The sequence below is a fragment of the Canis lupus genome, chromosome 1, assembly GCF_011100685.1.
Source record: "Canis lupus familiaris isolate Mischka breed German Shepherd chromosome 1, alternate assembly UU_Cfam_GSD_1.0, whole genome shotgun sequence".
Lineage (NCBI taxonomy): Eukaryota > Metazoa > Chordata > Mammalia > Carnivora > Canidae > Canis > Canis lupus.
The window spans coordinates 85,741,963-85,756,797 of record NC_049222.1 but is presented as its reverse complement, the minus strand read 5'-3'; the positions used below and the strand labels follow the sequence as shown (position 1 = coordinate 85,756,797).

Genomic DNA, 14,835 nt, shown 5'->3' with positions numbered 1-14,835 from the left:
GTTAAGCATTCGACTCTTGATTTCGGCTCAGGTCATGACCTCAGGGTCGCCAGATCAAGCTCCGAGTCTTGCTCTGTGCTCAGGCAGAGTCTGCTTGAGATTCTCTCTCTCACCCTCTGCCCGTCCCCCAACTCATATATGCTATCTCTTTCAAATAAATAAAACCTTAAAAAAAAAAAAGTGACTCTAGGAGAAACAGTAAAGGCATTTGCTTTGCATGTAATGTTGGAGAAATTACACTCATTCATTGTTCCCTAAGAACATTCCAGAAGTTTCCTCTACTCCTCCATGGATGCCCTCTGCTTTGTGTCTTCAAGGATGATATGAGATTCAAACCTCTCCGTCTGAATATAAGATAATTTGGCAGTTCCTTTATCCCTCTACAGAACCTCAAGATGTAGCCCATCTCTGATGGCATTTGAGAGGTAGGCAGGGAAGCCACCCTTGGGAGATTGCTATATAAACCTATATATTGAGGTGTGTATTATGGGGAAGGAGAAAGCAGCCAACAACTAAACAGAACAACAATGGCTAACATTTATTGGATGCCTATAATGTGCCCTGTGCTGTTTCCTTGAATTTTTAAATTACTCTTTGAGATAAGTTATATTACTATTTTTGTTTTTCTGGATGAGGGGGCTGCGACCTAAAAAGCTAAAATAATTTGCTCAGCTTTTAAAGGCAGTCAGTGGCAGGAGTCCAAATTTAACCTACATAGTCTGATTAGAGTTTGCATCCTGGTCTATAGTGCTGAATTGTTTTTAGAAACATAATGAGCATTAGCACATACTCTCCAAATTCCTGCCATGGAACATCTAGAGTCTGGTGGTCCTTTGTGATGCCCCTTGACTGTATGTTCTTCTTTTCTGCTAATGACTCTTAGGTTTACTGATCAAAGTTGCCAAGACACTTTAACTAACTGCCATGAATAGGAAGCTCTGAGGTGTGGGGTGTGGTGCTCAACAGGAGACCTGTGTGGAGACTATGCTTTCATCCTGACTAGCCTGCTAGGGATTTGGATTGGTGCCCCTGAGGTGGCCTGGGCCACTTTTTGGGGGATTCTCTTTCCTATAAAGCATTGTATTCTTTCTATGATTTGTGAATAAATCTTATGTTTTGGTATAATGCTTGAATCCTCTTCTGGCATTTTATATGACAGAACACTGCTTGAAAAAAAAAAAGGATTTCAACCAGTGGGATGAAGAAGTTTAGGAAGATGTGGAAGACTTTAAAATGGCTCTGAAATTTTCTCTTACCTGTAAAAGTCCTCATGACATGGTGATGGAAGCTAAAAAATATCCCTCATCGCCTACCTCTAATTGATACTAGTTATTAGAATCTGAACTCAAATTGCCTGGGGAATGAAAAAAAACAAGAATAGAAAGAGAAAAATTATAGCCAGAAATAACTGCAGGAGTTTGCTATCATTCAATCATTTGTTCCATATTTATCGAGTGCAAGTCGAGAGCCAGGTGGCATGCTGGATACTAGAGGTACAGTGGGCCCAAAGTTGCCTGGTTCCCTCACTTTTGTGAAAACTTCAAGTTTTTGAAGAGAGGAGGGGAACAAAGCCATTAATTAATTATGCAAAATTTGCAAATTTATAATGATAACAAAGTACTACAAGAATGAAATGCATGGAATCTGAGAATTTTTAGGGAAGCTCACCCTTGTCAGTGAGGTGAGGGAGACTTTCCTAAATCAGTGGTGTGTATTCGTTGGCATAAACTGAGTCAAGAGGTGAAGTTACAATGATTCAGTGGAGTGAAGTCCCATGCAAAGGCCCTGTGACCAGAAAAAGTATGGAAGATGAGGATCTGAATGAAATCCAATGGGCCTGGAGTGAGAAAGAGGGATGAACAATACTAGAGGAATAGGGGGAGCTAGACAGGAGTCCGATTGTATAGAAGCTTTCAGATTATGCAGGAACCTTACACTCTCTTGGCCCACCTTTTACTCCATCTGTTCTACGGCAAGCCACTGCATGCAGCTGTTACCTGACAGCATCTCAGCTGAGCTGTATGCATACTCCCCATCTGACCTTCAAAGTTTCTCTGTTGTCATCACGTAGGGGTGTTAATACACTTGGGGACATCCTTGACTAATGGGAATGGTTCCTGATGAAGGACCATCGATATGTCCCTCTTCTCTCACCAGCATGGACAATTCTGAGGCTTATTCTATCAGCTTCTCGATTTCCAGGTGGGTCCCAGAAGAAGAAGACTCACTTGCCCCTGCACTGACAGATTTTAATAAGCTCTTGGGCAAAAGCTTTCCTTCCTTCTGTTTCATTCTTCCCAACCTCCTCTCCCTTTCTTTGACACCACTTCCCAAAATATACTGCCAGCTTATAAGCCCTTGTCACAGGTATTACTATTGGCAAAAATTAATATTAGTTTTAAAATTTGTATTTTTAAGGTTTTAATATAATAATTTTTGTTTGGGTTATATTTATGTTTTAGTTACCTACTATTTATGACAGAATATAGTAGTAGCAGTTATCTTTTAAGAATAAGGCATGTTAAAGTTAAAAGAAATATGAGATAAATTATATTTCATATGGTACTTGGACAGATCAAGAATCATGGAGGTGTACTAAAAAAGAAAAAAAGAATCATGGAGGTGGTAGACAATGATCTGGTGTTCAGGAAGTGTTGCTCTTAAGTATGAGGCTGGAAATCAACCTAATGACTGCTAGTCAAACGGCCCTTTGCCCCATTAGAAAATTTTTTCTTACTAGTTATTTTGGAGGGGGGATTATATAGGTAGTTCAAAATAGAAACCAAAAGACTTCAGAAATTATAGAAGAACACTAGTATTTCTGGCAAAAAAAATTATTATTAGATATTCAGTGTCTGTAATCTTAGGACATAAATTATTGAGAAGGAAAAGAAAAGGAAAATCAGAGGATCATAATGAACATTTATAATTGTGTGTCTATTCCTATATTTATCACTTATTGTCATAGGGGTTCCACAAGGAAATAGTGAACTGTCCCTCTAATCCACAGAACATACCCTTTTGCACATAAATTTAAGTCCACACCACTGAGGTAACCAGTTTATAGTTTTCCAGAACTTTCTATGCATATATGTATACATATATGCCTATATATATATATATAGGAGTTTTTGTCAATAAATGAGTTCATACACATATCCTATTTTGTAAATTTTAAAAAAATCCATTTCTTTTTTTTTTTAAATTTATTTATGATAGTCACAGAGAGAGAGAGAGAGAGAGGCAGAGACACAGGCAGAGGGAGAAGCAGGCTCCATGCACCGGGAGCCTGATGTGGGATTCGATCCTGGGTCTCCAGGATCGTGCCCTGGGCCAAAGGCAGGCGCCAAACCGCTGCGCCACCCAGGGATCCCAAAAAATCCATTTCTTATCAGAGCATAGCATTTTAGGACTTTTTAAAGTTTACTGAGGTATGATTCACATACCACACATTCCACCCATTTAAAATACATAACTCAATGGTTTCTAGTGTATGTTCCTATTTTTCAACATTTTAATTGACTGTATATATTTCCTTCTGAAAATTTCATATTTGTGCCATTTACCACTCTCTTTCCTTATTGGATTGCCCATCTATTGTCGGACTGATTTACAAACATCTTTAGTATTAGGAAAACTAATCCTGTGTCACGTATGCCGTTTCTCAAAGTTCATCTTTTTAACTTTATAAATATTGCTGTTTGCCAAATTAAAGCTTTACACTTACGTGTGGTCAATATATTCCTGGTTGTGTTTCTCGTGTCATGCCTATAAAATCTTCTCGGTAAGGAGACTTTTGATACAGTGTTTTTGGAAGTAGAGATAATTACTTTTAGACTAATAAAATAAGAGTGAAACATTCTTCACTTGCTAGATGTGCCTAACTATTTTTTTAACTATTACTTGCTGTTTCTAAGCTAATACTATGCAGAGGCATAACAAACCTGGTCTCAATGCTATGGTCATTTGAAGGGAGAAATGCTCACTTTAATCTGGATAATATCTTGACAGGAATTTGTGCGGCTGACTGTTTCTGATGTTCTGACCACTTATGTCACGATCCTCATTGGGGACTTTCTCCGGGCATGTTTTGTGAGGTTTTGCAATTATTGCTGGTGCTGGGATTTGGAATATGGATATGTAAGTATAATACTCATTTTTCTCTTGTCAGATTATCCCTTTGTGGTTTATCATTTGTACATCCTATGCCAGAACTAAAAATTAGGAGGTGGGACCACCTGTTAGATGTTAATAAATGAAGACCAGGTGTCAGACTTGAGCATCACAGTTTATGATATTCTAGTAAAGTGAATTAAAGCAGTGGACCTCAACTTGTCCATGAATATGATGAACGCTGTCAAGCTGGGACCCACAGCCAGCCCCCTCCACATGAAGCTTGCTGACACTTCTAGAAGCCGGGCAAGATGGGTGGTATCAACTGCATATTCTATGAATTCCTTTGAATTCTACTAAACAGACTCCCACAGTTAACTGTGCAGTGCATTGGGCGATAAATGGATCCAGTAAATAGGGTGCTTGTTTCATAGAGCTCACAGGCTGAGAAGAGCTCAGTGGAGAGACAAGCAGGGAGCTGTGGAAGTTTTGAGGAAGGCCCAGGGTGCTGAAAGGTGGACCTGAACTTGAGCAAGTTGACTTCCTTTCCCACAGCAAGGACACAGGTTTTTCTGAACCACACTGGCGTTGACTTCATTCCCAGTTCAGCCTCTGTGCACAACCTCTGTTCCCTCCCCTACCCCACAAAGTTCAAGTGAGACAACAGAACACATATCACTCTTCAGTCTCCCCCATTCCCAGGTGATCATTGTCCTTCTTTTGCATCGCTAACAGTCATCGTGGGAACTAGGACCTGAAGGGTGGACTGTAATCTTTTGCTTAAAATCCTCCAATGGCTTATAAGTACTTAGAATGAATCCCAAATCCCCTTCTAAGGCCTTATAGGATCTGGAGTTGTTTTTGTTTTTGTTTTTGTTTTTTCCTTTCTTTCTTTCTGAGCTCATCATCTACCACTGTTGCTTTTGTTCTTGCTTTGTGAAGTCCATAAACGTTGGAACTCTTTCTTATGCTCAAACACAAGACGATTCTTGCATCTATTCTAGCTGGTATTCCGTGTAGGGGTGCAGATTCCTAGAATTCGGCTTGGCTGATGCCTTCTCATCAGTAAGGACTCAGCTAAATATGTCACCTCCTTCGAGCTCTGTTCCGTCCTTCCCATCTAATGTAGCCTACCAGACTCTCCCTTCAATGCCCTGCTTTATTTTCTTCATGTGGTGTATAACTATCTGACATTTTCTTTTAAAGATGTGCTTAAAATCTATCTCCCTTCCCTCTGTTGGAATGAAAGTGCTATGCAAACAGAAGCCTTGACCTCCTTGCTGACAACTATGCTCGTCACATGGCAGGCATTATCTGCTGACTGTCTGCTTCAGTGGTAAACCCATCCCCATGCCCTCTAAGTCTCTGGGCAGGTCCTATGCTCAGAAATGTTTTCAAGACACTGGGCTGGATCCTCAGCATGGCTATCTGACTTTGAGATTGTACCTTTAATTAGGTCATCTCTGTCATCCTCACTGAAAGTGCCCGTGGGATGAGCCAAAAGTGGTTAGGTAATGCTCTTTGGTGAGCGCCCGTGAGGTAATGCTATGGATCCAGGATGTTATTGTGCCTTCCCATTCCCTGCTATGAGGTATGCAGTTGGCTTGGTTTCATTTCTATTTTCCTTGTCTGATTCAGCTCTTCTGAGGCAGACATAAAAATTGCCATATCTTTCTTAGGCCATTGCCTGGCTTATGCTTGCCTTTTATCCCTTACTGCTTTCTTCCTAAGTGCTAGAGAATTTTGCTTCAAATATGAAGTCAATAAAACATGACCTGGATGCATAAAAGCTGTAATTAAATGACTGTAATTTATTATTTATTGAGTGCTGACAGTGCTCTTGGGTTAGTACAAAGTACAGGAAAATAGACAAGTTCTTGTTTTAGGTCACAGAGAATTTTCTTCCATGTGACTTTTGGAAGGCTCCTCAGAAAGAAACACAGCATCAAAACAAATTTTGAACAGTAAAGGGTGGGTGGTGCATCTTTGATGCTGATCCTATTATCATTGGCCCATCAGTTAGAGAGCTGACACAGTTGAGTGCCTACTAGGTGTGAATCAGTGTGAGCAAACCTCTGTGCCAGGTGATAAGGGGATTCAGAGATGTAAAAGATGTAAGCTTAAGGAGATGTTGCAAACTTGGGCTCACTGCCTAGATTCAGCATGTATTTTCTTTGTCTGCAAAGTGTTTTCATTTGTTTGTTTTGGTTTTTTTAATAAGCTCCTATTTTAAAACTGGAAGTTTTACATTTTAAAAAATATGGATTTCTTGCTTTTCTTGACATATTGGAAGGGCTGGCAACATTCAATCCATATCCCCACCTGGGAGTGATTGGCTGGAGTGAGAATCCACTGCCCTGTACAGATGGAATATTAATCCACTAATTCCTCACACTCTTTACAACCATTTAATCCTGTAAGCTCTCTCCTTATCAATGAAGAGCAGAAAATGTAAATGCTGTAGGAGGAACCAACACTACATGACTTTGGGGGTGGAGGGAGGGAGGGAAGATGAGAGGGAGAAAGTGATAGAGAGAAAGACAGAGACAGATCAGAAATGCAAAGACTCAAAGACGTGCTAGAGGAAGAGGCACTTGAGCTAGTCTCGGGGAAAGGAACAGAATTTCAAAGATCCAGTGGAAGCAAGGATTCTCAGTGGAGGGACCAATGTAAGATGGGGCCCAGCAGGTGCAAAGTATGGGCAGTGCAGGCAGAGATGCAGAAATCTCAGCTGGGGCTGTCATAGAGGGTAAGAAGCTGATGAGAATGTTTCTCTAATATTCTCCTGGATACCCTAATTGAAAATATATCCATAGAGTACCTGTCATGAAGTAAAGAAGACAGAGAAGATACTTTTGAGATGTCTTTCAAGAATCGAAGAGAAAGATGTGTCCATTTCCACACCCCAAAAAATTCTTTTTGAGTTCCAAAAATAATAGTGGTTCATTATAGAAAATCTAGAAAATCTAGTGTAAGCTAAACATGGAAATAAAAATCACAGGCAATCTCACCATTAAGTAAGCATTACTTATTTGGATTACTTGAGTCATAGAATATTAGTGTTTATTTATATGTAAATAATAAAGTACTATGGATTTTTATAATATACATATTTTTATAAATTTTTTATTAAAAGGTATATATATTTAATAGCTGGTTACCTACTTTTTTTCCTCTGTGACCATTTCCCTATGGCCACAGACTTCATTTATGATAGTTTTAAATGACTGTGCGATATTCTATAAACGAACAAACTATAATTATTTAATTTTTATTGGCTATCAGTAAAACATCTAATTTTTAATTATTATAATAAATGTTGCTCTTACATTTATTTATATGCACATGGTTGAATATCTTCACAGATAAGTTACAGTGGTATGCACAGATAATTTCCTTTTTTAAAATAAAGATTTTATTTATTTGATTTTTTTTTAAATTAAGTAAGGTTTGTTTAATCAACAACTTTTTGAAAAAAATCAATGCCAAGTAATCCTTTATCACAATGATAAAAGGCAAGCTTTTGAATATTATGGCTCTTTAAGGATCATGTCTGACCCATAGAATTACCTGCTACTGCACAGTAGCTAAGTCTTAAAAGTAGATATGAAAGATTCCAAAAAACACAAAACAAAACAAAACAAAAAAAAAAAAAAGAAAGATTCCAATACAATGAAATTAACAGAATTCCAATTTTAAACTTTACAACAACTGGTCAAGTGAATAACATTGAATGAATATTTAAACTGAGGTGAATTGAGAGAGAGAACACAAGCAGGGGGAGCAGCAGAGGGAGAGGGAGAAGCAGACTCCCTACTGAGCAGAGTCTGATGTAGTGCTCCATCCCAGGACCCTGAGACCATGACATGAACTGAAGGCAGATGCTTAGCGGACTGAGCCACCCAGACACCTCCACAGATTATTTCCTTATGAGAAATTTCTCTAAGTTGAATTACTCAGTCCCAGAGAACATACCTTTAAAATGAAATCCATTCACTTTTATTACAACAGCTTCTGTAAAAACTAAACTTTGCTGACTCTGGCATCAGATTCAGTGATCCATGGAATATTAACGTTCAGTGGAATTTTAACATAATCAAGCATACATCCCTTTATTTCACATCTGAAAAATTGAAGGCTTGTGTATTGAAGTGAGCTGCTTCTGTTTGTGTAGCCAGGGACTAAACAAGGGCAATGAAGTATTTTTCTGGACACAGCCATTATGTTAAAAATGCTGAATTATATACAGATTGTATCAGAGTAAATTATATTAGAAGTGACCCTGTATATTTTTGCAATTATAAATTTATGGCTAAAGTATTATGACAATAAACCTATAAAGATGGACTAAGGTGGGAAAATTGATGGCTAGGAGCAGGCTGTTAGACCACGTAATGTAAGTTAATCTTTCCTAAGGCTTCTCCAAGCATAGCAGACAGTTCTCAATGTTTCTTAAGTGTTCACCGACTCATAGAAAGTGGAATCGTTGCTCCCAGGAGGGATTTTAACCACCCAGATTCAGCATGACTGTCCTAAAACCTCTTGGAAACTCTGGGTTTCCTGCAGTAGCTAGCTCAACACAGAATGTCTTAACTTTCAGCTTAATTGTGTTGTTACTGTCTTTGCCATTTATTAATAAAATAAGTAGCAGGGGCTCTTGGGTGGCTCAGTTGGGTAAGCATCTGCCTTTGACTCAGGTCATGATCTGGGGACCCTGAGATGGAGCCCCACATTGGGCTTCCTGTTCATCAGGGAGCTTGCCTGTCTCTCTCTCTCTCTCTCTCTCTCTCTCTCCTCCTTTCCCTGCTCATGCTCTCTCTCTGTCTCTTTCTCTCAAACAAACAAATAAAATCATGAAAAAAAATTTAAAAATAGGTAACAGATATCTAAGAAGAAATAGAATTGAATACATAGCATGGAGTAGAATATGTTGAAACAAATTAAAACCTCACCATCTTATTTTAAAGTTATATTTTTAAGGTGGTCTTTTTAAGATTTATATAAATGGAAAATAGAAGAGATTTCCCTGAGATCTGATGAAAGATTATCCCTAAACAAGAGCCCTATGACTAACAGACCATAAGACTAGATTCTATGTTATATTATATTGTATACTTTCATGTAGTATTTATTATATGTGAGAACTTCTACAAAATACTTTGCATATATTATTCCATCTAGTCATAGCAGCAACACTATGAGGTAGATTTTTTGCTACCTTACAGGCTTAAGCGATGTTTAATAATTTGCTTAAAGACAGATAGCTGGTCAGTGGTGGAGCTAGGACTCACCACTCCTATCTAATCGACTTCAAAGCTCTCAACCAGATTTCAGTCATGTTGAATTTTCACTGTTAACGCTTAACCCTAGAAATTTCAAGGACTCTGTCAAATCATGATTCATGAGCCAGTCTGTGGCATTTGTAACTCAAAGCACTCCCAAGATTAGACAGGTCACTTGCAATAATGGAGTTACAGGAGGGATTGTGATAGAGAATTAGAAATAAATAGGTGTTCTCTGGCTGTGAATGAGACATTATTTAGCAGTCCAGGATGATGTCATGCTAAAGGATCAGTAGGAAATCTTGAGTATCTCATGAAGGGTTGACTGCATGAGGAAGGGGACAGCACAGTCTGGATTTGAAATTCCACTTGAACATTGGTTGGAGTCTGTCTGCAGCAACAAGGGGTGGGTCATCCTAGTAGATGAGGCTAGGACTTGTCCTAGATCAGTAGGTCTCAAATTTGAGGGTGTACCAGAATCCCCCAAAGGCATGTGAAAACACAGTGTTTCTGATTCCACCAAAGCTGGGGGCAGGTTCTGGAGAATTTACTTTCCTAACTAGTTCCCAGGTGGTGCTGCTGCTTTTGGTCTGGGGACCATGCATAAGAACCATTGATCCAGAGTGATTTTAGATGTGAGAAGTGAGATTCGTACATCAGACAGGACGTTGTAATGATAGAATTCTCTCTGAGATATTTCATGATAGCCACAGGTTAATGATCTTTCTCAAATGATGAAACTTACAGAGAGGATGGGTTTTCCTAGGCACTTCAGTCCAATTCCAAACATCTGTCTTCCCTATGGATAGATGACTGACTCTCACCCACCACAAGATCCAGAAATAAAATAAGATAATTTTCAATCCCTTGATTATTATAAAGTTATTATAGACCTCAGCCTAAATCCGAATGGGATCTTCTTTGGCTGGGGCCTAAATAGCTTATTAGGGATGAGCGACCCTTAGTGACTTTGTTATATGCATCTCATTTGAATAATTTCATTTCTCAGGTTTCAAGAAAACCTATTTCTCCCCAAGCCTCATTTACCTTTAAGCTTTTTATGTTTTAGAGGCAATTAAGCATACATATTACAAAATGATTTACACTTGTATTATTAAAGCATCGCTTTTAAAACTTTAAAATGCAATATAATCTCATGTTTTTATTAAATCCAACTCTAAAAGAAGGAGCATTGAATTTGTGTGTGTATATGTGTGTGTCTGTGTTTGCCTTTCTACTTTCTTTTTTTGTTTTTTTAAATTTTTATTTATTTATGATAGTCACACACAGAGAGAGAGAGGCAGAGACACAGGCAGAGGGAGAAGCAGACTCCATGCACCGGCAGCCCGACGTGGGATTCGATCCAGGGTCTCCAGGATCACGCCCTGGGCCAAAGGCGGGTGCCAAACCGCTGCGCCACCCAGGGATCCCCAGCCTTTCTACTTTCGTTTGATGTTTAGAGTGAGATTTTCTGAGTTTAACTCATACAGCGTTCAGTTCCATTTCTAAAGTGTTTACAGAGAAGCAATTCTTTAATAACTGGGTCTGATTTTTCAACCAATTACAGATCTCAGATTAGAAAAGCATCTTAGAAATGATCTAGTTCAGAAGTTGCCGGACTTTCTCTGTAAAGGGCTGGGTAGTAAGCAGTTTCACTTCTGCAGGTGTGATATTATGATATAACAAGAAATATATATTTTGGTCTCTTATTTCCAGCTCCTGGCCAGCGCTTCTAAACCTTTTTCTAATTCTCTGAGCAATATAGGTTCTAGGATCATATTTTGTTCCAATATTTGGTCTTTGACCCTGGTTCCTGATACAGAGCCCCTACATTCCTTGGGTTTTCCTGGGTGATAGGAACATTGCTTACTCTAATGAGGCAATGCCTGGTGACTCCTGGGTAGCATCAGGATGGGGGATGGTCACCAAAAAGAGCAGGCTGTTATTAGAAGCTTGAAACTTTCAGCCCCATTCCTCCATCCTCTGGGGAGGGAAGAGGGGCTAGAGAATGAGTTAATAATTGATCATGCTTACTGAAGAAGTCTCCATAAAACTCCCTGACCTATGGGGTTTGGAGAGCAGTCTTGGGGAACCGAGTCCTTAGCCTGTAGAGTCTGCTCTTACTCTGGACAGTCAGTATCAGAACAGAGATAAGCGGTAGGGCATCCAGCTTAGGTCCACAGGGAACCTAGGCATTGTTTGGTATGGAGGTTAAAACCCACACATCTGTGTCAGAAATCCTGTGAGAAGAGTAGAAAACCCGAGGTTTTGCTTTCAGGTGGCCATTTGGTCACTGTGCAAACTTTTAAACTTTCCTATTTAAGTGCCAAAGAGCCACAAATAACAAATCAACAAATGAATGCAGCTATTAGCTAGTAAATCTTTGTTTACAAAAACAGGTGGCGGTCCAGATTTGGCACATGGGCCATAGTGTGACAACCACTGACTGACCTAGTTCATTTCATCAGTTTTATCTGTGAGGAAACTGAGGCCTGACAAGATAAGCAGCTGGCCCAGCTCATCCAACTAGGACATGGCAAGGCAAAGTTTAATACTCAGGTGTGAATCCCAGACAAGTGTTTGGACCACAAACCCATTTGGTACACTGGGAATGCCTTATACCCATTTTCTTCATCGGGTGAATTTGTGCATCAAAAATGACATTCCTTCTGTTGTCCCTGCTGCAAACACTGTATGTGAATGAGGCTTCCCAGTATCTTTTGTGTTTTTCTAGACACCTAGTTATAAAAATATCTCCAGTGGTTTTGAAGAAGGTTATATGTTCATGAGAGCAAAGAGAATATATTTCTAAAAGGTTGATTTTTAAAAAAAATTTTACATAGTTTGGTGGGTTAAATCATGGCACCATTTTAAAGAGGCCAAAGATGAAGGTTTGATTCTTGAACTGACACACAGTTGTTCCAAGGCCACAGATGGCACAGGCCACCCAACTGAGCATTTGTCATATGTGTTCTGTGAGCTTAAAAGGCATCAGCGGGGAGAAAATGGGTGGTCCAGAGCAAAGCCCTCCTGGGGAGGGAGAAAGACTCAGAATTAATGTTTCTAGAGATTAGAAGCAGTTTATGTTTCTCCATGAGGAACTAACACACTGCTTTCATTGTGGATTTTTAGAACAAAAACTATTAACCTAACCTCCTCACGTCTTGTGAATGTTATGCTTCTAGATAATCTGAGAACCAGCAAAACCTTGTTTATACAATCCAGGTCATCTTTGTCCTGCTTATTATAACAGGGCTGTGTATTATTTCATTACATATTGTCTTATCATTTTATCTTGTTATTTAACCATTCTTTCTGTTTATGCCCTGAATCTGTTACAAGGCATATGATCCATATCTTTCCCAAAAGTACTGCTGCCTTTTGGAGAAAAAATGACTTCAAGAACTCTTGAGGCAAAGAATCCAAAAGCTGTGAAGGTTTTGTTGGGGTTCCAAGTCAGGGAACTGTTCCATCTTCTTACAGATATTTTTTTGAGAGGGGATGTTTCTTGGGTTTGAGAACTGTTGAGATCCATCACACAATGAGTATGCAGGTTTAAGTGTGTGTGCATGTGGTATGCTCTGTGTGTGTATGTATGTGTGTATTGGGAGGGAGTTATTATGGGGATATATATGGTCTGAAGCCACTCCTGCAGAGGCCAAGATCTAGGACAGGATTAGGGACCTGCCACTCTTTTGGTCTTTCTTTCATGGTCTTCTTGGTGGTCTCAATTCACATTTTTTAGCTTTTTTCCTTTTCTCTTATTACCTACCAGTTGGTTTCCTATTACTCCCATTGATAGAAGCTTTCCTTCTAGGCTGTCTGATGTGTTACCAGGAAGCTTTTGGACAGGCCACCCTGGGAGATCCCACCTCAGTTCCTACTGGTGGGCACTCTGCACAAAAAAACAGCCCAGTGTTGCTGCCCTAAGCAGGGATGGTATTACCTAGGAGACAAACACTGGATATTGGAATTAAAAAACTTCTTAAACTTCTATTCTATTTCTCTATATTTATTTTATTGTAAAAGAAATTCACATTTTTGGAGAAAAGTTTTAAAATATGCAAACTTAAGGAAGGAAACAAAAGTCATAATTTATCACCTACCTATAAGACATATTAATTTTGTTGGTCATTTTCAGGTCTTTTCCTTATGTGTGATTACATATTCAGTGGATAAAAATAATGAATGTGTAATTTTATATCTTTGTCATTTAACATTAACTCCTAGTTTTCTCTGTATATATAAATATTCTTCAAACAGTGATTGTAATTAGGTGCAATCCATATTACAGTATAGATATACTATATTTACTTAACCAATATTGGATATGTAGATGGTTTCATCTCTGTTAAAATTTGTCAGAATTTAAGATCAATTTGTTAAAACAAATTACTAGAAGTAGACTTACAGGGTTAAAGAGAATGAGGTTTTTTAAGCTTTTCATATATATGGCCAAATTGTTTTTCTAAAATGTTGTTCCAATTTTTCCTTTCCCCAGCCATGTAGGAGAGAGAGCCCGCTGGTCCACATTTTCATAACATTGAATGGCTGCTTTAGAAAATGAGACTTACTGTGTTATAAAGGGTGCTTTATTATTTTATTTGTTGCTGATTATTTATCATATCAATTACTCTGCTATTGTTGCTGTAAGGAAGCAGTTGAGAGCCTCGCCATACATGCAGAAACATGAAACCCTTGTCTTTCAATTTTCACCAGTTGATATGCTAATCCAGTGAATGTCTGTGTCTCCTGTAGCCCTCGTACACTGAATTTGACATCAGCGGCAACGTCCTTGCTCTGATCTTCAACCAAGGCATGATCTGGTAGGTCAGCTGGTGGACAGCATATCACTTGTAGAAAAGCGTCAGTGATCATTATTGCATAAAGCACAGTAGCCTGGTGTCAGAGAAGTCCCCGGTCTGGTCTAACTCAACAATTGCCTTTGCAAAGTAGATTGCTAGGAAAAGCTATATAACATATATAATATATAGTATATAACATATATAATATATATTGTATATATGTCTTGGAATGTATATACTATATTTTTTCATATACTATATTTATATAATATAGTATATATAACATATGTTATATATAATTATATATGTTATGTAATATTATATAATTATAGTACTATATGAATATAGTATATATACATATATATTTTTTCATATCTTAACTCTTGGTCCTCAAAGACATCTGCCTGTTTTGCAGAGCATTCCTTTATCAAATACTGGGAGACTATTTCTACTTAGTAGATTATTTGAAGACTTTTATACTTTTGTATCTTCTGACTCCAGGGTCTAACAGTAAAACATTAATGATCCCATAATCACATGTAAAGTGTGAAATAAATTAATGTAAGACCCTTCTGAGGAACTTAATTTCTTTTGTCATTATTGAGTATATTTAGAGTACAACTTGTTGCGACTTT

General features: G+C 38.4%; 1 protein-coding gene across 2 annotated transcripts in view; it reads left to right on the top strand.

Annotated features, from left to right (window-relative positions):
* TMC1 (transmembrane channel like 1) overlaps nt 1-14,835 on the top strand; it is a 94,991-nt gene that overhangs the window by 61,110 nt on the left and 19,046 nt on the right. For both annotated transcript variants that reach the window (XM_038525617.1, XM_038525616.1), the window contains 2 exons: nt 4,012-4,140; nt 14,154-14,221. In XM_038525617.1, the coding sequence (XP_038381545.1) occupies nt 4,012-4,140; nt 14,154-14,221 (197 nt within the window). The remainder of the gene's footprint in view (nt 1-4,011; nt 4,141-14,153; nt 14,222-14,835) is intronic.